Below are 25,328 nucleotides of genomic sequence, written 5' to 3'. Positions count from 1 at the left end.
TCTGCAGGGCATGAATCTGGCAAAGGATATCCGAGACCGGGAGCGTGGTGGGAGGGCGCAGATTGGTGTTGTCGATGGAGAAGATGAAGGGGCCTCTGATGAACTGATGTCTATCCTGACCCGTGTCCTGGGAGAGAAGAAAGACATCAAACCTGCCATCAGTGATGAGGTGGTGGAGAAGGTTGTCAAAACTGGGCTCAAACTCTACCAGTAAGTTGTTGGGGAATGGAGGCTACCATAGGCATGCAAGTTTGTAGAGTATCCTATGACATTGCAGGGTCAGAGGTTCAGGAAGTATTCTTAGAGGGTATGGGAGTGCTCAGCAAGAACAATGAAGGCTTTAGGAAGGGATCACCAAGGTAAGGGACACTGCAGAATCAGAGGATCCGTGAGGAGCCTTGGGAGAATGTGGGATCAGGGGTTAGCAAGGTTCATGAGATATCTAGGGAAGGTCACCAGAGCAGGGAAGGTGCAGGACCTAGGTCAGAGGCTTAGCTATGAATCATGAAGACCTTATGAAGCACTTGAGTTCAATCTTCTATCTCTGTACCCTCCCCAAATCTTAATGACTTTTTAGAAATTGCTGACTGCATTATCCAAGTTTATTTTTGGTTTATTGCATCCTTATGAAGGACTGGAGCTGCATGTTTGTACCTTTCCAGGGCATGATTTAAGCGGATTTTATTGAGTGTCATCAAAAGTTACCTCAGGTCATTGGATTTTCTTTTTTATATTTTGTGATCTCACCTTTCCTCCTTCCTCTTGTTTCTCCCCACCACTCACATCTGATCAGTGTATCTGATGCCAACGGAAACCTGGTGGTCCAGGAAGTAGCAGTGCAACCTTTGACCCAAGACTTGCTGAAACATGAAGTAAGTTGCTGCTGCAGGGGATGGGAGTTCAGGAGGAAAGGTTTTACATCTGATGCTAGAAGGGCCTGAATTACTTCCAGAGATAAAAAGATGGAATGAGGGATGTAAGGGTTGGGCTTGTCTTTGCTTTGTCCCATGTCATCTACGGGCTTGTAGGTTCACTTTCTCGGATACAATTTTCAGCTCTTGTTAATCCACTGTGGGAGAAATTGTCAAATTGCACACACAGAGTTGCAAAGCATGGAGGGGGCTTTTAGCAAGCTGACTTTATGCAGATTTTCAAAGACAAAGCACACCAGTGCTGTTCCTCTTGGAAAAATGAGCAGGTGCAGCTCTGCGCGTCAGAGGCATCTTCGTGCTTCGCACTTACTCTTTGTGTGGATGGCGGGAGATGGAAAGAGGAGATAACGCGCGCAGATTTGAAAATACAACGTATATGCACGGTTTTCCTAAATACGCCCACAGGAACACCTCTTCTAAATTTGGCTAAACGTACATGGGCTGTGGAACCCGAGTGGTTCAGGAGGGCGAGTTTCTGTCAGGCCATTTCCAAAGCCTTTGAAAATTGTCAAGCGGAGTCTCCAGTTAGATCGACAAAGCTCTGGCAAAGCTGCTGAGAGATCTCCAGCAGAGTTGTGAAGGCTGTTGTTGGGGGTATTCTTATGCACTTTTATCTCACCCTCTTGTCTTTCTTTCTCTTCATGGTTCACAGGATTGCTACATTCTCGACCAGGGTGGACAGAAGATCTATGTATGGAAGGGCAAGAACTCAACAAAGGACGAGAGGCAGCAAGCTATGAACAGAGCCTTGGTAAACGAGTGACCACAAAGCCCATTTTGGGATAATTCCTGTTGAGGGAGGGGTACCTGTAGGATGAGCCCTGTCATGAGTGAGGGCTGCTCTGAAACAATCTCGCTGTTGACCATGATGGAGGTTCTGGAATGTTGATGTTGGGGATGTCTCTAGAATGACCACTTTTGATAGTGGGAGTGACTCTGTGGTGAGTCCGTTTGTCAGTGGGATTGTCTCTTTTGACGAGGAGAGTAGCTTTCGGGATAATCTTGTTGATAATGTGGTGTCTCTGGAATGATTCTTACTGATGGAGGTGAATTGCTCTGGGATGATTTCTGATGATGGTCTGGGCTGCTCTGGGATCTCCCTGGTGATAGCTGAGGCTGCTTTAGGAAGATCCCTAGTGACAGTAGGGTTGTCTCTAGGATAGTCCCTAGCAATGATGGCAAGGTGCTATGGGATGTTGATGGATGAGGCTGACCTGAGTGTAATTATAGCTTTTTTTCAGGATAAAAGAGCTGTGGCTAACTTTGAACTGGTGGAGCGCCAGGATGGGAGGCAGGAGCTCCGGCTTTGAGCCACATGGTTGCTCTGCGAAGGGGAAGTTGATCAAACAGGGAGGACTTGTTACCTGCAACCCCCCTGCTGAGGAACTGGATTGGGTCCTCAGGGCTCACCAAAGGGGACTGCTAGGAATAATGCGGTGTTTCCCATAATCTGAGGGCTAGCTGAAAGAATTTAGATATTTTATATACCGTCGTTCCATGTCAAGATCACAACGGTTTACAATAATGACATTCATTGGTATAAATCAGCAAATAATCACAGATTACATAGGAAGTATTCATAAGCAGGCATTAACATCTATCAACTGAACTGTTCAAATACATATTAATTAAAGATCAAGGACAAAAGACGTGAAGTACAGAAATAAAATAAAATAAATTTCATGTTTTATTCTGTGCGTTGTATTGAGATTCTTACAGTCTTTTGCTAATTTGTTTCTCATGCATCAAACAGTATCTCTTATCCTACTTGTTGTTGTTATTATTATTATTATTATTATTGGTATTGTACAGGGGCGGATTCCGGGTAAAGATCGGCCCGGGGATTTTCCGCCCAGGAGATACCCCATGGTCTGCCGAGCGTGACCAGAGCAACCAGCCCACCGGGGGAATGCCCGATCCCCCCGATAGGCCAATCCGCCCCTGGCATTGTAGGAGCCTGCAGTAGCTCAGTGTCCCGCTTGTAAAGACAAATTTGTTTAAGAATGGAGGAGAGAGGAGATTATCAAAGCCGTTCCTGCAGGTAAAGCCACTTTTTATCTGGGAAAAATGGGCTTTTTGAAAATTTCCCACCCTCAGGGGTGGAAATGTTTCCAGGGCTGGGGTTAGGCGACGGGAGACAATGCCACAGGAAAAGCAGGCAAGTTTCCCTGTGGCAATAATCAAAGCAAAAGCAGGGGTGCAGCGTTACTGCTGGAGAGTCCCTGGGTAAAAAGAATCCGTGGCGTTTGCCCCCGTTTAACTGCATAACCCCACCTGCACCAGATTGGGACTGAGCGTCCGGTACCTGAATCCACTTAAATTACCAGAGCCTAAAGCCATGCTGGACCCTGCGAGAAAGGAACGGTGTTTTCTCTTTGGGCTAGGACAAGCCTGGAATCTCTGAACCACGCGTGGCTTCTGTGTGCAGGGCCCCCTCCCACCCCAGACTCAGAGGCTTCTCTCTCCCTGTGGCTCACGGCATGCCCCCTTCACTGTACCAGAGGGAGGGTGCCGAGGAGCCGCTTCACCATTGTTCTCACTGCTGATGTCTTATCGCTGTGCCATTTCAGAACTTTATCAAGGCCAAAAATTACTCCCCTTCCACCTACGTGGAGACGGAGAACGATGGGGCGGAGTCTGCCATGTTCAAACAGCTCTTCCAGAGGTGGACAGTGAAGAATCAGACGGTCGGCCTGGGCAAGACCCACAGCGTTGGCAAAGTGGGTGAGTGATGGAGCCGGAGGAGGTCCTGTGGGGGCTGGATGGAAGGTTACGGCGCCCATAGGCAGAGGGCTGGGCATGGGGTCCGTTTAGGGGATGAGTGATGGAGACGGAGGAGGTTATGTGGGGGTTGGATGGAAGGGTAGGGCACCCATAGGCAGAGGGCTGGGCATGGGGTCCGTTTAGTGGGTGAGTGATGGAGATGGAGGAGGTTCTGTGGGGGTTGGATGGAAGGGTAGGGCACCCATAGGCAGAGGGCTGGGCATGGGGTCCGTTTAGTGGGTGAGTGATGGAGATGGAGGAGGTTCTGTGGGGGTTGGATGGAAGGGTAGGGCACCCATAGGCAGAGGGCTGGGCATGGGGTCCGTTTAGTGGGTGAGTGATGGAGATGGAGGAGGTTCTGTGGGGGTTGGATGGAAGGGTAGGGCACCCATAGGCAGAGGGCTGGGCATGGGGTCCGTTTAGTGGATGAGTGATGGAGACGGAGGAGGTTATGTGGGGGTTGGATGGAAGGGTAGGGCACCCATAGGCAGAGGGCTGGGCATGGGGTCCGTTTAGTGGGTGAGTGATGGAGCCGGAGGAGGTCCTGTGGGGGCTGGATGGAAGGTTACGGCGCCCATAGGCAGAGGGCTGGGCATGGGGTCCGTTTAGTGGGTGAGTGATGGAGATGGAGGAGGTTATGTGGGGGTTGGATGGAAGGGTAGGGCACCCATAGGCAGAGGGCTGGGCATGGGGTCCGTTTAGTGGGTGAGTGATGGAGATGGAGGAGGTTCTGTGGGGGTTGGATGGAAGGGTAGGGCGTCCATAGGCAGAGGGCTGGGCATGGGGTTCGTTTTTCTGCCCCAGGAAATTAGAGAGCTTCAGGAAGAGACCTAGTCTGAGGGTGCCATCAACATTCGGCAACCAAAGAACCTGCCTAGGTTATTTCTGCCTACATCCAGGCCTGGCATGGGGTGTGACCTGCAATACAGGGGCTGTCACTTTGTCCACTCAACCACTCCTTCCCCACTGGAATCCTCCTATGAAACCAGAATTACAGGTTTGCAAACCATCTGTGACCCCCATAATAACATTTAGCACAGTGTCCCAGACAGGGCATCGTGGGCAAGTTAATAATATTGCATTGATAAGCCTTAGACAGATATTAATATTTGAATTTAAAACATTTTTGTATATTTATAATAAAACTGTGAAATTTAGTTCTTTCCTTTTGCTAATTTCTTTGCAAGTTAATAATATTGCATTGCATATCAACAGCAAAAAGCCCCCAAAGTGAATCCCTTCCTTCTCTAGCTCCATAGACCCCTAGGGGAAGGGCAATACCGTCACCCTGTCAGCAAATCCCTTCTCTCTCTAGCTACGGAGACCCCCGGGGGAAGGGTGAGACAGTCACCCTGTCAGCAAATCCCTTCTCTCTCTAGCTACGGAGACCCTCGAGGGAAGGGCGATACAGTCACCCTGTTAGCAAATCCCTTCTCTCTCTAGCTACGGAGACCCTCGGGGGAAGGGCGATACAGTCACCCTGTTAGCAAATCCCTTCTCTCTCTCTAGCTACGGAGACCCTCGGGGGAAGGGCGATACAGTCACCCTGTCAGCAAATCCCTTCTCTCTCTAGCTACGGAGACCCTCGAGGGAAGGGCGATACAGTCACCCTGTTAGCAAATCCCTTCTCTCTCTAGCTACGGAGACCCTCGAGGGAAGGGCGATACAGTCACCCTGTTAGCAAATCCCTTCTCTCTCTAGCTACGGAGACCCTCGGGGGAAGGGCGATACAGTCACCCTGTCAGCAAATCCCTTCTCTCTCTAGCTACGGAGACCCTCGGGGGAAGGGCGATACAGTCACCCTGTTAGCAAATCCCTTCTCTCTCTAGCTACGGAGACCCTCGGGGGAAGGGCGATACAGTCACCCTGTCAGCAAATCCCTTCTCTCTCTAGCTACGGAGACCCTCGGGGGAAGGGCGATACAGTCACCCTGTTAGCAAATCCCTTCTCTCTCTCTAGCTACGGAGACCCCCGGGGGAAGGGCGAGACAGTCACCCTGTCAGCAAATCCCTTCTCTCTCTAGCTACGGAGACCCTCGGGGGAAGGGCGAGTCACCCTGTCAGCAAATCCCTTCTCTCTCTAGCTACGGAGACCCTCGAGGGAAGGGCGATACAGTCACCCTGTTAGCAAATCCCTTCTCTCTCTAGCTACGGAGACCCTCGGGGGAAGGGCGATACAGTCACCCTGTTAGCAAATCCCTTCTCTCTCTCTAGCTACGGAGACCCTCGGGGGAAGGGCGATACAGTCACCCTGTCAGCAAATCCCTTCTCTCTCTAGCTACGGAGACCCTCGAGGGAAGGGCGATACAGTCACCCTGTTAGCAAATCCCTTCTCTCTCTAGCTACGGAGACCCTCGAGGGAAGGGCGATACAGTCACCCTGTTAGCAAATCCCTTCTCTCTCTAGCTACGGAGACCCTCGGGGGAAGGGCGATACAGTCACCCTGTCAGCAAATCCCTTCTCTCTCTAGCTACGGAGACCCTCGGGGGAAGGGCGATACAGTCACCCTGTTAGCAAATCCCTTCTCTCTCTAGCTACGGAGACCCTCGGGGGAAGGGCGATACAGTCACCCTGTCAGCAAATCCCTTCTCTCTCTAGCTACGGAGACCCTCGGGGGAAGGGCGATACAGTCACCCTGTTAGCAAATCCCTTCTCTCTCTCTAGCTACGGAGACCCCCGGGGGAAGGGCGAGACAGTCACCCTGTCAGCAAATCCCTTCTCTCTCTAGCTACGGAGACCCTCGGGGGAAGGGCGAGTCACCCTGTCAGCAAATCCCTTCTCTCTCTAGCTACGGAGACCCTCGGGGGAAGGGCGAGACAGTCACCCTGTCAGCAAATCCCTTCTCTCTCTAGCTAAGGAGACCCTCGGGGGAAGGGCGAGACAGTCACCCTGTCAGCAAATCCCTTCTCTCTCTAGCTACGGAGACCCTCGGGGGAAGGGCGAGACAGTCACCCTGTCAGCAAATCCCTTCTCTCTCTAGCTACGGAGACCCTCGGGGGAAGGGCGAGACAGTCACCCTGTCAGCAAATCCCTTCTCTCTCTAGCTATGGAGACCCTCGGGGGAAGGGCGATACAGTCACCCTGTCAGCAAATCCCTTCCCTCTTCTGCTATCCTCAGACATATTCAGTTGCACTTATACTTATGGCGTAAGCTGGAGTAGGGACACCCCACATGTGCTTTAAGGTCATCTGGGCCTAACCTGCCAGATGTGCCATCCATGTGCCTTGGTCAATGACCACAGACCCGAGCTACGATGTTTGCAGCTGCTGGCCTTCTTCTCTGAAACTCGCTGCCAGAACCCTGCTGAGATGTTTAGGAAGCAGCTAAATGCTTTGCTGTTTATTCAAGCGTTTGGTGCAGTAGATAGAGAGGGTCACGGGTTAACGTGAGATCCATCAGTGGCTAAGCTGGCATGTTCATAATTATCTGGCAGTGCGTCTGTACTTTGGCTAATTGTCTTGCTGTCTGTTTGGTTTCGTATTTAAACATGAAGCTGTCACCGTTTTATGAACTCATAGCATAGGTAAATGATGGGGACCCTCTGCCATCCTCGTTAGCCTGTGGTAACGGTGAGCTTCCTCCTCTCACCCCCAGCCAAGGTGGAGCAGGTGAAGTTTGACGCTGCCACGATGCACGCCAAACCCGAGATGGCGGCACAGCAGAAGATGGTGGATGACGGATCAGGGAACGTGGAGGTACGTAGGGGTGCAGGCAACTAATAACCTCTCCCCCATTCCCAAACGTTGGTTTTGTTTTTAAAATGCTGAGGAGCCAAACACAGACACCGTCTACCCCTCCCCACCCCCACCCTTTTCCGTGGCCTCCAGCCCTGTTCCGTGGCCTCCAGCCCTGTTCCGGGTTCTAGGACCACAGGCTCAGCCTGCAGATTCTGCTTCATTCCTGCTACAAAGTGAATTCACAGGGGACAGGAGCAGGGCTGCTGCTTCACCCCAGGGCAGCCAAAGAGGCTGAGACAGTCCTGGTTACGCCCCATTGCATGCATGGAGTTGTAGTTCAAATGTTCTCATTGACTTCCCTAACTAATGCGCTTCTTTCTTCTCTGTGATTTGTGTTTGGGACTCCTGATGGAGTCGTGGGTTCAAATCCCACTTCTGACTTTCTGATTCCCTAACTAAAGTCCAAATGGAATTTGTGGCCCCGCCCTCAGGATGTGGGGCCTGCGAGTTAGTACCTGTGGCAATGCCACGCTCAAAGTTCTGGATTGAAATAGTCCCTAAGAAAGTCAGAACTGCATACAGTGAGGCAGAACCAGAATTGGATCAGCTGGTTTGGTTGATCTGCACAGAGGTAGCAACCCTAGAGAAGAGTAAATCTGCCATTTGCCCCAGTGCAGTCTGGGATTTGTAGTTCTGATTGCCGAAACATAGAAACATGATGGCAGAAAAAGGCCATACGGCCAATCTAGTCTGCCCAGACTCAGAAGTAGACCTGGCTTAGCCTGCCCCTCATGATAGGGAGCCAGCCGGTCAGTAGGAAACACGTCTGGACTCAAGAGGCTGGCGTGTTCTTGGGCCTGGATATTCCTGTCACGCTAGTCAGCCTCCCCTCCACATGCAGCAATGCCCTGCAAAGTCCTGAGTAATGCAACATCCTCTGTTTCAGTCCTCCAGCAGACCAGCAGGTACTCTCTATCTGTCTGAAAAAAAATCTAAGCTGTTGTGAAGCTCGTGAGTCGTTCTGGATTCTTCCGCACAAAGCATCATAACCCGGCCTGGATATTAGCAATTTCCTTTTCTGCCTCCGGCTGTGCAGGTTTGGAGAGTGGAAAACTTGGAGCTGGTTCCTGTGGACAAGCGCTGGCTGGGTCACTTCTATGGAGGGGACTGTTACCTCATCCTCTACCAGTATCAGGTCAACAACAAGATCCACTACATCCTATACATCTGGCAGGTGAGTGGCCGGAGCCCCGTCATGCTCAGGGGTGGGGGAAATACAGGGAGCTCCCTCCTCAGGAGGGCTACCGGCCCCGTGCCTTGTGTATTCAGTGCATCAAGCATGCGATTGTGTTTCTTCCCTAAAACACCTCTGAAACTCTTCAAAAGCAAAGAGGAACAAGAAGAGAGGATTGCAAAATATATTTCTATCTAAGCAGACTCTGGGGTTCACTGTCTCTGGTGTATTCTCTCGGCCTCCGCTGCAGGCTCCTCCGTGCACACAGCAGAAAATGAGAAATGCACCATGACGGGATACAGGCCATCATGGGAAGGAAGCTTCTGAGAGGGAGACTAGAACGCAAAATCACTGAAATTCCCTGGAGCCGAGGAACGTCTGGAGGGAGGAGGGAGTGAGCCTGAAGCATCCCCTCTGCAGCAGGGAACCTTCCACGTGGAGGACCTGCGGCATGGCCTCTGCACGCGGGATGCCTGCGGCATCCCCTCTGCAGCAGGGAACCTTCCACGTGGAGGAGCTGCAGCGTGGCCTCTGCAGCAGGGAACCTTCCACGTGGAGGACCTGCAGCGTGGCCTCTGCACGCGGGAAGCCTGCAGCATCCCCTCTGCAGCAGGGAACCTTCCACGTGGAGGACCTGCGGCGTGGCCTCTGCACGCGGGAAGCCTGCGGCATCCCCTCTGCAGCAGGGAACCTTCCACGTGGAGGCCCTGCGGCGTGGCCTCTGCACGCGGGAAGCCTGCGGCATCCCCTCTGCAGCAGGGAACCTTCCACGTGGAGGACCTGCGGCGTGGCCTCTGCACGCGGGAAGCCTGCGGCATCCCCTCTGCAGCAGGGAACCTTCCACGTGGAGGACCTGCGGCGTGGCCTCTGCACGCGGGAAGCCTGCGGCATCCCCTCTGCAGCAGGGAACCTTCCACGTGGAGGACCTGCGGCGTGGCCTCTGCACGCGGGAAGCCTGCGGCATCCCCTCTGCAGCAGGGAACCTTCCACGTGGAGGACCTGCGGCGTGGCCTCTGCACGTGGGAAGCCTGCGGCATCCCCTCTGCAGCAGGGAACCTTCCACGTGGAGGACCTGCGGCGTGGCCTCTGCACGCAGGAAGCCTGCAGCACCCTTTTCACATGGAGAGCCTGCGGTGGAATGCACACGGTGAACAGGCCATGAACCTTGCACGCAGGCGCCCGTGCAGGTCGATTTTAAAAGCATCGCTCATGCAAAAAAAAAAATGCTCGCATATGCACGAATGTGGGCTGCGCACGGGCAACACGGATTTTAAAAATTATGCCCATATGTACCCGTGCGTGTGTGAGAAACAAGGGCGCGGAAAAGGGGTGGGGCCAACACTGATGCGCGTAACTGTATTTTAAAACCTAAAAGCGCAGCGCGCATACACAAGATATCTGCGTAATTTTAATGCTGCTCCCAATGAAGAGCAAGCCCCCAGATCTCGGGTTTTAGGGCTGGACGGCGTGCAGGAGGAGGGACCAGAGGGGTCTCACTGGACAAACTGGGAATGCCCCTCATGCAAGCCTGCTTTAAAATTCGCTGACATACGCGCGCTAGAGCCGACACGGTCCTGTGGCAGACAGGTGCGCTCGAGTAACCTCATAAAACGAGGCGCATACTTACGCACGGGAGGTGTGCGTTAAATCATGCACGATTAAAAGTTTCAGTGTATCTTCGCTCCCGCGCCGAATGCCGCGTGTATGAGCGCACGTGCGCCTGTTTTAAAAATTACCATCATAGTGTCCCCTCTGTATAGAGAACCTTCAATGTCCCTTTCACACAGGAGCCCGGAACAGCCCCTCTGCTCAGGGGGCGCCTGGAATAATCCCCCTGCACTGGGAAGCCTGTGGCATCCCTTGTACAGGGAGGTCCTGTACTTGGTTTGCTTATCCTAGGTGCAGTGTGGGTTGAAGAATTAGAGAGAGATTGTGCGTGGTGTGCGAGTATCCTGAACTGTTTCAATATAATAAAATGCGAATTGTGGTTTCTTGTGCTCGCCAGGGCCGTCATGCCAGTCAGGATGAAATTGCTGCATCTGCCTACCATGCTGTGGCTGTAGATCAGAAATACGATGGGCAACCAGTGCAGGTGCGGGTGCCAATGGGCAAGGAGCCAGCACACCTCATGGCTATCTTCAAGGGCAAAATGGTGGTCTATGAGGTAAACGAACTTTTCTGATCCTTATGCTTATGTATCTCAACCAATTCCTTGGTCAGCCAACCTTTAAAACACTCTTCTGAGGGACACTTTCAGTCATGTGTGATGGAATGAGAGACATTCCTGAAGATGGGGAGGTCTTTTTCAATGGACAGAAAGTTCTAGAGCAGTAATGGCCAACTCTGATCCTTGAGAGCCACAAAAGGCCCAGGTTTTCAGGATATTCACAAGGAATAATCATGAGATAGATTTGCACACAATGGAGGCAGTGCATGCCAATCTATCTCATGCATATTCATTCTGGCTATCCTGAAAACCAGGCCCGTTTCTAGCTCTCGAGGACCGGAGTTGGTCACCCCTATTCTAGAACATGATGCCATGTTATGAGGCTTGAAGGAGACAGACTCAGGAGGAACAGCAGAAACTATTTCTACACGGAAAGGGTGGTGGATGCATGGTGGTAGAGCCAAGGGTGGAGGATGCATGGTGCTAGAGCCAAGGGTGGCGGATGCATGGTGGTAGAGCCAAGGGAGGAGGATGCATGGTGGTAGAGCCAAGGGTGGAGGATGCATGGTGGTAGAGTCAAGAACAGTACCAGACTGCAGGAAGAGCCTTGCAGTGCTACTTTTAATTCTTTCGAGAATGTGCTTTTGATGGGTTGGGTGGCCTCAGGTACTGTACCCTGATTTGATTATTTTTTTAACTCTTTATTTATATATCCAGCTTTTTAATTATTGTAGGTAATGAGGTCCCAAACGTGTTTTTTCCCTTCATTGGCTATTTGTTGAGTATGGCCAGTTAAGGTTACAGTTATCTGGGTACGTATGCCATGGACTGCTCTGTGCCATGGCCAGAGTTATCCGGAAAAGTTTACAGCCTCGAAACACCCGATTTATGCAAATACATTTTAACTAGGGCTTCAAGGGGTTTCTCCAGGCAAATCATTGGGGTTAGAATGTTATATTCCTTTAAGAAGACAAGGGAAGAAGATCCCCCCAGGGGAATTATTTGGGCATATAAAATGCCTGTTTCAAGATTTGGAGGAGTCATCAGAAGTCTAGTGAACCTGGGGACCCTCCTCAAGGGGAAAGGCCCCAGGCTGAAATGGAGTTTCTTCTCCCAGGAAAAGAACCAAGGGACCTGGTCTGGGTGAAGAGGAAGTATTCGGCCCTCAGGGTTGAGAGAGGAGCAAGCTGAGGATGCCAGAGAAGTCCTTGATTGTTGCCTGAAGAAGGGTCATGATGCAGAATTACTGGCCCTAGGGAGAGGCAATCCCCTATAGTCCAGGAACGAGTACTTGATGGAACTGATGTTGATGCAGAGGGATTCGATGTGTCCAAGTTGATGGTAGAGTCCAAATCGTTTAATTCCAGGACTTGTGAATCACAAAAGAAATGTGATCCACATATTTCTTAAGGTGAGGAGTGTTTGAGTGTATTGTGGAAACATAGGAAGAAATCCTCTGATATTTTGTATCAGTATTTGGTAATTAAAAGCAAAAGCTGTGCCATGCTGGGTCAGACCAACGGTCCATCCTATCTCAAACAGTGGCCAATCGCTAAAAGTACATTAGTTTTCTTGCTGCTCACTTCCTAAGACAAGTCGTGGGTCTCCCTGACTCACCTGGTTAATAACTATTTACAGACTTTTCTTCCAGGAACTTGTCCAAACCCTTTTTAAACCCCGCTATGCTAGTTGCATGGACCACATCCTCCAGCAATGAATTCTACAGCTTAATTGTGCATTAAGTGGAAAAATACTTTCCAATTGCTTTTCAGTCTGCTCCCTGCTATCTTGAAGGACTGGTCCCTAGGCCCAGTGTTATTTGAAAGAGTAAATAACCGTTCCCTATTTATCTGTTCTACTCCACTCATAATTTTGTAGACCTCAATCATCTCTTCTCTAAGCTGAAAATCCTTAACCTGTTTAGCCTTTTTTCGTAAGGGAGCTGTTCCAACCCCTTAACCATTTTGGTTGCCTCTCTCTGTACCGTTTCGAACTCTGCTATATCCTGTTTGAGATGCGGTGACCAGAATTGCACCCAGAACTCAAGGTGTGGCCACACCATTGACCATTCAGATGCATTATGATGCTCTCTGTTTTATTCTTCATTCCTTTCCTAATAATTCCCAACATTAGCTTTGTTTTTTGTCTGTCGCCACACACTGAGCTGAGGCTTTCAACGTGTGGTTGAGAATGACTCCTAAATCCTTTTTCTAAGCAGTTACTTCTATTGCGGAACCCATCATCGTGTATCTAAAATTAGGGATATTTTTCCTTACGTTCTCTACTTTACACTTTCCCACATTAAATTTCATCTGCCATCTCCAGTCCTACAAAGCCCTTCTGTGTAGCACTGGCTGTTGTGGGAAGAACCCGTGACCATCCTCACTCACCCAAGCCTTCCTGAGATGCAAACGCAGCAAAGACGTTGCCGAAGCCTGCCTTCCTGAGCTTCCATGTTTCCCCATAGGCGCCCATGTGCACAACTGTGCACACTATAAAGGCCCCGTGGTGAGAAAGTGCTCTCGTGGCACCCACAGATTACATCACCGGCCTCACTACTTAAGGTCCATCTGCCTGCTCTCCCTTGCCTCAGCATCCAGCATTCCTGATCCTGCCTTGCCCTGTCCAGCCTGCCTGTTCAGTCCCACCTGCCTTGTTCCGTCCAGTCCGTCTTGTCCTGCCTTCGGCCTTGCATTGTTCCTGTCCCTCACTTATCTGCCTGGTGTTGACCACAGTGATGGACTGGAACTACTCTCTTGCCTGCTGCCTCGCACTGACCTCTGCCTCGGATCTGGTCTACGCCTTGCTTGCTGCCTGCCCCGATCCTTAGCTTGTGCCTGGTAATTGTCTAACCACTGCATGTCCTGACCTTAGCCCAGACTCTCTTATCTTGTTCACCCTGTGGGACTCCTGCCTAAGTCCCGCCGGCCCCTGAAACCCAAAGGCTCAACCCGCGGGGAACAGGGCTGGGATAGGTGAAGCCCTAGTCTTATCCCAGTCCAGGACATGCTCACCAGCTGTCGGCAATGGCCTAGCAAGTTCACCTACTAGGCTGTATCAACCATGCCACAGAATAAAGATTCACTATCTTTACATTCTGCAGGTCTTCAGAATCTGCCTGTACTGAATATTTTTGTGTCATCTGCAAATGTGATCACTTCACTCGTTAGATCATTAATGAATAAATTGAAGAGCACTGTCCCAGGACAGATCCTGGAGGCACTTCACTAGTCACTAGTTCTCCACTAGGAAATCTGGCCATTAAGTCCTACTCTTTGTTTGCTGTCTTTTAACCACTTACGATCCACACTGAGACAACGCCTCCTATCCCATGGCTCTTTAGTTTACCAAGGAGTCTCTCATGAGGGACTTTGTCAAATACCTATTGGAAATCTAGTTACACTTTATCGATTGGCTCTCCTTCATCCAATAGCTTGTTTACACCTTCAAAGAATTCTGGGAAGAATACCATTAGGTCTCGATGATTTGCTGCTATTTAATTTGTCAGTTTGCTCTAGCACTTCTTCCAGATTCACACTAATTTGATTCAGTTTCTCTGAGTTTTTACATAGAAAAAACCAGTTCCAATATAGATATCTCCCCATCATCTTCCTCTGTAAAGATTACACAGAAGAATTAATTTACTTTTTCTGCTATGGCTTTTTAATCCCTTAGCACCCCTTTTTACGCCCTGGTCATCTAATGGTCCAGCTAACTCACTTGCAGATTTTTTTTTTGTTTCTGATGTACTTGAAAATGGTTTTATTATTAGATTTTTCCTTTTTGGCAAGTCTTTCCTCAAATTTCCTCGTGGCCTGCTTTATTAATATTTTACATCTAATTTGGCAGTGCTTTTGTGCCTTTCTATTTTCTTCATTAAGCTCTGTTTCCCATTTTTTAAAGGATGCTCTTTTGTTTTTGATGGTCTCTTTTACAGCACCATGTAGCCCTACTGGTGGGTATTTCCTTTTCTTTTGATCTTTCTTAATTCGTGGAATGCATTTTGTCTGGACTTCCAAAATAGTGTTTTTAAATAGCCTCCATGCCGCATGCAGACTTTTAACCCTTCCAATTGCTCCTTTTAGTTTTCATCTAACTAGTCTCCTCTTTTAAAGTTATAAATTATTGTGGCAGTTTTATGTGTGGGGTTTGTTTTTTTTTTGCTCCAGTGACTATTATAATTTTAATTGGATTATGGTCCCTGTTGCCAAGTTGTTCCACCACTGCTACCTCTTGCACTAGATCTAAGGTACCTCCTCCACTTGTTGGTTCTAAGACCAGTTGCTCCATGAAGCAGTCATTTATGGTTCCAGAAACGTAATCTCCTTGTCATTTCCGGATGAAATCTCCCATTATTACTATGTATTCACATTTAGTATTCTGTCTAAAATCTCCTAGCATTTCATTGTCTGTTTCACCATTTGAGTTGGGTGGGTTTCTCCTTGTCGTGCATGGAATTTCTAACCATAAAGAGTCCAGGTTGCAGTTAATTTCTTGCAGAATTTCTATTTTACTTGATTCTTTGGAATCCTTGACATAGAGAGCCACACCACTATTTCTATCTAACCTGTCATTTCAATATATTGTGTACCCTTGTATCACCAGGTCCCACTGGTTGTCCTTTTTCCACTCAGTCTCTGAGATACCCCTAGAGTCCTTCCCTCCAACTCTTCCATCTTATTTTTCAGACTTCTGGCATTTGCATTCAGACATCTCAAAGTGACCTTTCCCACGCTCCTCTTAAAATTAGATAGTTTGGAATCAGTTTTGTCCACGTCCTCATAGTCAGGACAATCGATTTTCCTTTGTTTAAAGATATCTGTTTTTGATACCATGCTCTGACCCATTCATTTCCAAGTGACTGCGGCTTTCACTCCTAATTTAATTTAAAAGTTGTTTTAATTTCTTTTTTAATTGTTAGTGCCAGCAGTCAGGTTCTACTTTGGTTAAGGTGAAACCCATCCCCATTGGAAGAGGCTCTTTCTTTCTCAAAAAGTTCCCTGCATCATCATCATCTCCTCCGTGCATTGAGACTCCGGCGCTCCACCTGCTTCCTGGGTCTTGCACACGGCACTGGCAGCATTTCAGAGAACGGGCAGAACAGGATTTTTGGTTGTATTTTTTTCTGTTTTGGGAAATTTTTCATTTTTTTCGTTTCATTTCTTTTTTTTACATTTTTTTGGTTTCGGGAAACAGTGCGTAATGTTTGCAAATAAGATCTTCAGAGGTGTAGCCGCGTTAATCTGGCACCAAGCAGGTGGCACCCTATAGACGAACCAATTTATTGAGGCCTGAGCTGTCGAGGACAGAGACCATCGTCAGATGTAAGCAGTGTCCTCAAAAACTCTTGCCTCAATAAATTGGTTCATCTATAACAGGGGTGGGCAAGTCCGGTCCTCGAGGGCTGCAAACCAGTCGGGTTTTCAGGATACCCCTAATGAATATGCATGAAATAGATTTGCATACAACTGAGGCAGTGTGTATGCAAATCTCTCTCATATATATTCATTAGGGATATCCTGAAAACCCGACTGGTTTGCAGCCCTCGAGGACCGGACTTGTCCACCCCTGATCTATAAGGTGCCACCCGCCTCTTGTCATATTTACAAATAGTGCATGCTATTTCCTGCTACCTAAAAAAACGGAAAAGGGAAAGAAACTTAAAAAACACCAACAAATTCCCCAAAAGAAATGAAGAAAAACCTCTGTCCCATCCCTCTCCACCTCTAGAGGCAGCTGTTTCCCCAGAACATGTAATATCTCTTTAAAAAATTCATTCACAGGCTCCACCCCAACCCCTGCTGTTTGTTAATACATAGTCCCCCCCCCCCCAGGAGCCAGCCCCCCCCCCCCCCACACACACACACATTTACTAAGTGATAATTGGTCGTCTAGTGAGGGCCCGGAGTGACCCCCCCCCACTCCTAGACCTGGCCGGCGCCATGTTCCAAAATGGCACCAGTCTGCTCTTTGCCCTCCCATGTGACAGGGGCTACCCAATGGTACCAGTCACCCCTGTCACATGACAAAGCAAAGGAGAGCCAGCGGGGTCCAGAAGCAGAGGAGTCACTCTGGGCTCCTGCTAGACCACCAGGAATCATGTGGTGATTCTGGACGGGGGTCAGGAGGGTGGGCTTGGGTCAGCGGTGTGGGGGGCTGGCTCCCGGGGGAGGGGGCTATGTTTTAACAAAGGGGAGACTTTGGGGTTGGGTGGGGCTTGTGACCGGGGGATTTTTTTTTTTTTTTAGGAAATATTATGTTTTCTGGGGAAATGGCCATCTCCAGGGGTGGCAGGGTCTCCAAAGAACCCCACAGGTCGGGATGCTTGTTGTGGGTACCTGTGCGCACGATTTGTAAACAGCACGCACAAAAACGATAGAAAATAAAATACAAAAGTTAATGTTTCTTTTCTATCATTTAGTTTAAAAAACAAAATGAAATGGTATTCACAATGTGGTTTCAAACCAATATACATCCCTACTGAGAAGCCTAAGTTTAGCCTCCTCTGTCACTGGAGCACGTCAGCCGGCTCCTCCTCAGCACTTTCTAAAATCTTGTCTAGGTGACGCGTGAGGTCTGCCGCCTTTGCGCCAGGCAGGCAACTTACCAGGCGACTCTCTCGTCCAGCAGCCACCCAGTCCAACAACAGCCCCTCTGCTACGAAGGGAAAACCTGTGAACCCCGATTAAATCAGAGACTTTTTCTATTCTTTACTGTCTTGTAAATATTTGCTAGCTGGACACCGCAGAAACAAAAAGTGTAATTGTTTGAAATATCCATTGGTACAAGCATAGACCATTTGGGACAGTAAAGAATAAGCATTCATAGAGGGGTTTCCCTTTTCCAACTCAGAAACCTCTCTGCGCCCCCTGCTTCTGGGCCCAGTACACACCATCTTCTTGATCCATTTCCACCGTCTTGACCCCTACTCCGAGAGACTGGCATTTGGGCCTACACCGGTGCTAGACCTTCTCACATTTTATCGCCTTCTCTGGGAGAGGAAACCCTTGGGCAGCTGTGAATGAAAGTATCTGGCACTATAACCCTAGCTGGGGCCTTTTCTGAATCAGCTTGGAACCCAAAGGGACAGGGGAATACTTCCAGGCAAAACCAAAACAGAAACCCAAACCCTCTCTCTGTGTAGGCGGACAGGATCAGGCCTGTGGTGCTGACAGCGTCCACGGTACAGAGAGCATGACTGAAGGTTGATCCTGAGAAAGAGGGTGGGAGCTTCAGTGCTCTTCTCTCTCTCCCCAGGGCGGAACTTCCCGGGAGAGTGAGTCCGACTCGCCACCCCCAGCCATACGACTCTTCCAGGTGCACGGCAGCAACGAGTACAATACCAAGGCCTTCGAGGTCCCTGTCCGTGCCTCCTCTCTGAACTCCAATGACGTCTTCATCCTGAAAACCACAGGGAGCACCTATCTCTGGTGCGGAAAGGTATGTGTACCGGGGTAGGCATCACAGGAACAGATATACCCAGGAATCAGGGTCTGCCATAGGAAGGAGTGGAGGAGGAGCCTAGTGGTTAGAGCAGTGGGCTAAGATGCAAGGAAACCAGGGCTCAAATCCCACTGTCACTCCTTGGGACCTTGGGCAAGTCACTTTATCCTCCAGTGCCTCAGGTACAAACTTAGGCCTGGATTTATCAAAATGCACTAAATATCACATGTGATAGAAAAAGGGGTGTGTTTTATGGTAATAGGCAGTTTATTGCAATTTGTGCTAATACCTATGTGAAGTGCTGACTTACTGCAAATTGTGATCATTTTTTTTGCACTTTGAAATACAACCACTGGGGAGACCATGTTGAGAGAGAGAGAGAGTGAGCGAGCGAGAGAGACTCTAGCCATAATGCACTCACACTAGACAGGTATTTATATCTCTATGGGAGGTCCACCTAGTAACTCGAGGTGAGGTTTAGTGATTAGTGTAGGGGGTAGGGGCCACTTTGACATTCAAAGTGAGACGTACTAACAGAACAGTGCTCTCTTGTGAAGATTTGATGACCTTCGGAGTGAGGAAACTCACCCAAAGATGAGATTTGTGCAATGTTCTCTCAACCTAGCTTGATGGACTCTCTACCTGGGTAACATCAAGCTAGGTTTTGTCTAATCATATTGCACCCTGTCCCTTTTTTACACTCTTTTCTATCTTCTCCTAATTCCACTTCCAGGGTCTTCTTTCTATTTTCTGTTTCTTCTCTCTTCTCCTCATATCTGATCTTTCATTTAATTTCTCTCATCTCTGCCTCTCTGTCCACGCATAGCTACATTTAATCCTTTAGTCTCCCCTTCTCTCCCCCAACTTTTTATCTCCCCAATTCTGTCCTCTGTTGCCTTCTTTCTGTCTTCCATATCCCTGTCTCCATTTCTCCTCTCTCTCCCCAGTCAGCTCCTTTCTGGCTCTCTCAAACAGCATCCTCCCACTCCCTCCTCCCTCAGTAATCCTCATGCTGACTCTCTCTCTCTCTCTCTCTCTCCAAGCATCCCCTCTCATTTCTCCCAACCATTCACTTTCACTCTCACCCTCTTCCTAGCTCTCCCAGTCCCTCTACTCATTCCCTTTCATGGTCTCCTAGCCAGTGCTGTTCTACATGCAGGCCCTCCTTGGGGTGGGATGAGAAGGGGTAACCACCAGGGCCCCATTCCCTGTAACTGGCTGCAGATTCTGTGGAATGACAGCATTGTAAATGTTATATCTGACCCTAGAACACCACTACACCTCCAACTGGGAAAATAGAACAAGCTGGACTGTTGCAGATCACTACAAACTTAGCAGAACACCTCAGCTTCATCACACAGACAGAACCCGGATAAACCCTCAACAAATGTAGAATAAGTGACCACACTTTATAAACAGAAATATGCAGACAAAACCTCAACTGGAAACACCAAGAAGCCAGACTCTGCATGCAGTGCAACGCCAGAGAAATAGAAAAGGAAATGCAGAATACAAAGATTCCAAAGCTGATATATTTCAGTCACTAAACCAAAATGAAAGGCTTTCTTTTCCCCCCTACCTTTGTGGTCCGGGCATTTTGGACTCTCACCCCCTCACAACAATGACAAAGGCTCAGCAGCTCCAACATAAGACTCCCCCCTCCATAAAAATGGACAATGATGGGGGCTTGGTGGCCCTAGCACAATACATCCCACATCCCTCAACACTACTGTGCCCTCCTCCCAGCAGGCAGGCCGAGTCCCCTCCCTGTCCCCGTCAGTCCTCCCGGGGAGGAGTGGAGGCAGCACTGGATGCGTGGGGAGGGGGATGGGCACAGAGCAATTCAAGCAGCGCTCAGTAGGGATGTGCAGACCAAAAGTTTAAGTTCATAAGTCCATAAGTCGAAAGGGGGGGTCATTTGCGGTCAATATGGACATATGGAGAATTCCATAAGTTGAGTCTATGTCCATATGTGCAAATAAAAATTTAAACCCCTCACCCACCTTAATGCCCCCCCCCCAGACTTACCAAAACTCCCTAGTGGTCCAGCGGGGTCAAGACGCCATTCCTGAACTCCTTTGCAAGGAGCACGTGACGTCGGCATCACGTCGGAGTGACGCGGCGTCACGTGATTCCCCGCGGGGTCGCTCCGGGACCCTCACGGAACTTTTGGCCAGCTTGGGGAGTTTGGTAAGTCTTGGGGGGGGGGGGATTAAGGAGGGTGAGGGGTTTAAATTTTTATTTAGATCAACAATCGCGATTTCCAACGTATTCAACATAGCTATGTTGAATAAGTTGGAAATCCGATCGTTTACGCCTCATCACTTTTTTAAGTTAAAAAAAAAAAAAGTTGCGTTTTACATTTAAGTTCAAAATGAATGCACACCCCTAGCGCTCAGTACCTGCCTGTACCCCCTGATAAAAGGCCCTGCTCCTAATCCCCCAGCACACCTCTTTACCTCTCCCTCTTCCCATCTCTTATTGTCTCATAGCCTCCCTATCTTTGGTCTTACTCCTCCATCTCCCTCATCTCACCTCTGTCTTTTACCAGCGTAGCTCTGCCTAGTCCTCCCCTCTTGCCTACCACCAGTTTCCCATCTCCCACTCTCACCCCCTCCCCAGCCCCTCACTCGCCTCTCTCTGTCCTTCATCAGCCTATTTTCCCTTCTTGTCTTTCACCTCACCCCCCTTTTTCTACCCTTATCAGTCCCCCTATCCCCAGCTCCTCTGCCTCTCATGTTCTCATCCCGTTATGTTCGCCCATCCCATTCCTTCGCCTCTTCTCCTCCCTCAGCCCCTCCTTGCATCCTCTTACTCCCTTCACTGCCTCTCACCCCCTCCCATCATAATACGACCCTTCCCCGCTCAGCCATTCAGCCCTCAAGTTCCTGGTCTCCCGAGTCCTTCCCTGATCTCCAGCAGAGTCTCCCCTGTCAATCTCTGAGTCCCTGGGGTCTGTCTCCCAGTCCCCCACTCCCTATTCAGTCTTTGCGTCCGTCAGTCCCCCTCCTGGAGCTTGAAAGCTGCTGATCCTTCTGCCTCTCAGGGCCCCCCTCTCCCAGGCTCCCTCCCTCCCTCTCCCAGGCTCCCTCCCTCTCCCAGGCTCCCTCCCCTCCCTTTCCCTTCTCCCAGGCTCCCTCCCCTCCCTCTCCCTTCTCCCAGGCTCCCTCCCTCTCCCCCCTCTCCCTTCTCCCAGGTTCCCTCCCTCCCTCCCTCTCCCAGGCTTCCTCCCTCCCTCTCCCCTCTCCCAGGCTCCCTCCCCTCCCTCTCCCCTCTCCCAGGCTCCCTCCCTCCCTCTCCCTTCTCCCAGGCTCCCTCCCTCCCTCTCTCCCCTCCTTGTTGCACCCTGGCCCAGTTTGCAGGAAAATGCGTGGCTCCTTCTGGTAGCCCGCTCCCCTCCGTCCAGTGTGGTTTGAGCGGCTCGTCTCCACCATGGGGGAGGGGGAGGGGCTGAGAGCCGCCATCCCATGCTCCAGCTTGCAAAGGCAGGAGGGTGAGGGAGTCTGAGTAGGGCAATGCCCACTCCTTGGGCTCGGTGTGGGGCAGCCACTGACTCTTCTCTTGCCCCGAGGGCATCAGGCTCAGGGTGGGGGTAGACGGAAAGTCCTCACTGGACCTCCCACTGGATGATATCAGGCTAGGGACAGTGTGGGTGGTAACTCCAGGTTGGGCCCCTCCTCCTTCTGCTATTTGCTGCCCTAGGCATAGACCCAGGGTACCTGCCCAGGTGATCTCTGGCTATGGGATTTCAGCAGAAGGGGTAAGAAGTAGGGCTCCCCACCCCACTGAGAGGAGGAGCGGGTTCAGGTCAGGGGAGAGGTCTGTGTGTAGGTGGCTTTGGCAGATCTTGCCGTGCACTTTCCAGCACCGGAAAAGCAGATGGAAGTGACTGCACACTTTCAGAACACAAGGACGGGCGGAGTTTCGTCTTGAGCAGGGGCGCAAAGGCTGTGGGTTAAAGGCAGCCCACGTGGGCAGTTTATAAATGGCCACATCAATGGTATCCACACCCCATCAGCTAACACAAGCCTCTCTCCTCCGGTCCGGGCCTCTGGAGTTTTGCTGTTGGATTTTGTGGTAAATTCTGGGGGGTGGGTCTGAGCTGTGCTAGGGATCTGTTACCTGCGGGGTGGTGGAAGAGCCTGGGAAGCTCTGCCGTTCTCCTCACACCGCCTCCTCCCGTCTCATCTCCTAGGGCTGCAGCGGCGACGAGAGAGAAATGGCCAAATATGTGACAGATTTTATCTCCAGAGGCGAGAAGGTGGTGATCGCGGAGGGCCAGGAGCCCAACGAGTTCTGGATGGCTCTTGGTGGGAAGTCTCAATACGCCAACAACAAAAAGTGAGTCCCCCTTTGGGGTCCAGGGGGGCTTTCCTTCATAACCGGGGCGGGGAGGGGGCTCCAGGCTTGGAGGCGGTGGCAACGCTGGGGAAACGCCTGCTTTGGATATATACTTCGGGGGGGGGGGGGGGGGAGCGGGTTGGGGCAGGTGTAATACCAGGAACGCGTGCGTTACGCCAGCTGTGAGCGTGGAATAGTAGAGGAGGTTTTCCTGTTCTCTGCTCTGAGTGCCTTGGTACTGGGTTGCGTGAACAAATCCTGTAAATAATGAAGACAATGTTCAGCACCGCGCTGAGAGAACAAAGTTAGCCGCATAACTTCTCCAGGATACGCAACGGAGCATTACTGATTCGGCGCTTGGATAAAGTCCTGGTCAAGAAGATAAATGTATCTGCTTAAGTTTAGGATGGCTCTCTGATAGGACTAAACTTAGCCGGAGTGGCGAGAAATTTAAAACCCTCGGTTTGTCCGGCTAAATCCCAATCTTACCTGGACAAACTATCTAAACATTGACCCCAGTAATAATAATGGGCCCAATATTCAAAGGGCGTTCAGTGTTATTTAGCCAGATAAGTGTGGGAGCGTAAGTGTGTATGAGAGCCTGTGTGAATGTATGAGAACCTGTGTGAATGTATGTGGGAGCGTAAGTGTGTATGAGAGCCTGTGTGAATGTATGTGAGAGCCTGTTTGTGCGTGTAGCCCCTGGGCTGATACTCCCGGATAAAGGGCCCAAGGGTCCACACCTCAGAGCAGTTCTCACATTCAAATCTTCCCATGTACATTGCTTTGCTCTGTATCCCAGTTATTGATCTATGTAAGCAGCACTGATGATCTCTGAGGTGCACAGAGCAGCAATAACCACATTGGAAGCTATGATGGTTTCCAATGTAATTTTTACTGAAGTAGGGTGCAGTAATTAAACCTTCTTTACAGCAATGCTTCCCAATCAGGAGTTTACACCGTTAGGTCTTAATAAATTTGTGACTTCTCTTTTGTTGTCAACTACTGAAATTAACTTAACCCAGTCCTAAATTTCATCCTTTTCCCTTCATGCATGGTTTCAGGTCAAGACTTAGCTTCCCTTCCATGTAATTGAAAATTTAGATTTAAAGTCAATATAGCTGTATCAAATGAAAGAGTCTCTTCTCTCTTACCTTTCATCTTCTCCCATTTCATAGTGCCTGGATGATACTGGTTGTTCTTCTCCTCTCTAGCTGTCCGTATTACATTTAAGTGAACCCTAGTAGGGATCACGGTGATCCTCTCTCTCTTTTTCTCCCTTTGGACAACTGTAAATCATCCCTCCTCAAGGATTCTGATGATCCTGGGTTTCCTTCTCAGTGAAGTCATTCCTTCCTAGATGTTAACCAAAACACAACTGAGCTTCTACAGCATGGAAAGACTCAGTAAAACTTAAACGATTAAAAAAAGGAGAATCTAAACAGTGACAACAGAAGGGTAGGAAAAACTCCCATCCCAGATGAAAAAACTTCTGTAAGCATGGTCCTTAAATGAAGACAAGCTCTTGGCCTCCTCAGCTAAACCATTGCCTGAGCCTTCAGAGGCTTTCCCGCTCAAACAAAATGAACCAGAGACAGCCATGACATGCTGCCCCTGTAAGGATAATGCAAACTTTCACAATGTAAAATGGTGTTACTGATTCAAATAGCTTTGGTATCTACTGTTTACCCTTCTCATGGGGAAGTTAACCAGTCAACTACCATCCTGTTCCTTCCAAGGAGAAAAGTGGTTCATTCTAGTAGAAAGCCAGAAAGAAAGAGCCTGTATGTTTACGAGAGAGAGCAAGAATGTGTGGTGTGTGCGCGTGTGCAAGTTGTATGTTAGAGAGAGTGAGAAAGAGAGAGAGAGCCTGTGTGTGTATTAGAGAGAGAAAGATAGAGTTGTGTATTTGAAAGAGAGCAAGCTTGCATATGTGAGAGAGACCCTGTGTGTATGTGAGATAGAGGGAGAGAGAGATCATGTGTATGTGTGAGAGCTATGTATACATGAGAGAGAGCCTGTGTATGTATGAGAGAGAAAGAGAGCTAATGTGTATGTGTGAGAGATAGAGAGCGCCTGTGTGTGAGGGAGAGGGAGCCACTGAGTGTGAGAGGCTTGAGTGTGTGAGAGAGAGAAGCCATTGATTATGAGAGAACTTGTGCATGTGTATGAGGGGGAGAGAGAGCCATTGAATGGGCATGTGTATGTCATGGAGTGTGTGTAAGAATGAACATGTATTTTAGAGTGTGCTTATGAGAGAGAGAGAATAAATGTGTGCACTCTCCCCCACTAATCCAGGACAATCTCCTGGTGACTGAAAATCAAAAGTTCCAAGGAACACAGACGATTTTAAAAAATATCCCTATTAGTTTTAATTATTAGATGTTATTTGATGTGTCTGTTGTTTTGAAATATTTTATTGGTGTTTGGTAAGTTTTGAAACATTTAATATGAGATTTTAATTACTGGATGTTACTCTATTTATTAGCTGTTTGAAATATTTATTCTTTTATGAGTATTATTGATGTTTTATATTCTTGAATTTATTTGATGTTTTATGAGGAACTGCAATGTTTCTGTTTTTCCATTGTTGCATGCATACAGAAGTCTGTCGTCTTGCAGTTTCCAGTTCAATTTTTGTCTGCTGCTTCTTCTATACGTTATGGTCTCTTATTCAGCATTTGGTGAGGGTCTGTCTGTGTTCTGCCTGTATAACTGAAGGGGGAGGTATCTACTAGCAAGCAGTTTCTTCTCTAGGGACTATAGCAGTC

The 25,328-nt window shown here is 49.3% G+C and overlaps 1 protein-coding gene across 1 annotated transcript in view; it reads left to right on the top strand.

The window, feature by feature from the left end:
- The window catches only part of LOC115093392 (villin-1-like), a 119,691-nt gene extending 97,130 nt beyond the window's left edge, over positions 1–22,561 (top strand). The window contains exons 7-15 of the mRNA XM_029605055.1: positions 8–210; positions 794–872; positions 1,585–1,683; positions 3,503–3,656; positions 7,290–7,390; positions 8,469–8,606; positions 10,612–10,770; positions 18,031–18,213; positions 22,412–22,561. Of these exons, the coding sequence (XP_029460915.1) occupies positions 8–210; positions 794–872; positions 1,585–1,683; positions 3,503–3,656; positions 7,290–7,390; positions 8,469–8,606; positions 10,612–10,770; positions 18,031–18,213; positions 22,412–22,561 (1,266 nt within the window). The remainder of the gene's footprint in view (positions 1–7; positions 211–793; positions 873–1,584; positions 1,684–3,502; positions 3,657–7,289; positions 7,391–8,468; positions 8,607–10,611; positions 10,771–18,030; positions 18,214–22,411) is intronic.
- The last annotated feature ends 2,767 nt before the right edge of the window (positions 22,562–25,328 follow it).

This window comes from Rhinatrema bivittatum, chromosome 6 (assembly GCF_901001135.1).
Source record: "Rhinatrema bivittatum chromosome 6, aRhiBiv1.1, whole genome shotgun sequence".
Taxonomy (NCBI): Eukaryota; Metazoa; Chordata; class Amphibia; order Gymnophiona; family Rhinatrematidae; genus Rhinatrema; species Rhinatrema bivittatum.
Note: the sequence above shows the minus strand (reverse complement) of the source record. Positions and strands in the feature narration are given on the sequence as shown.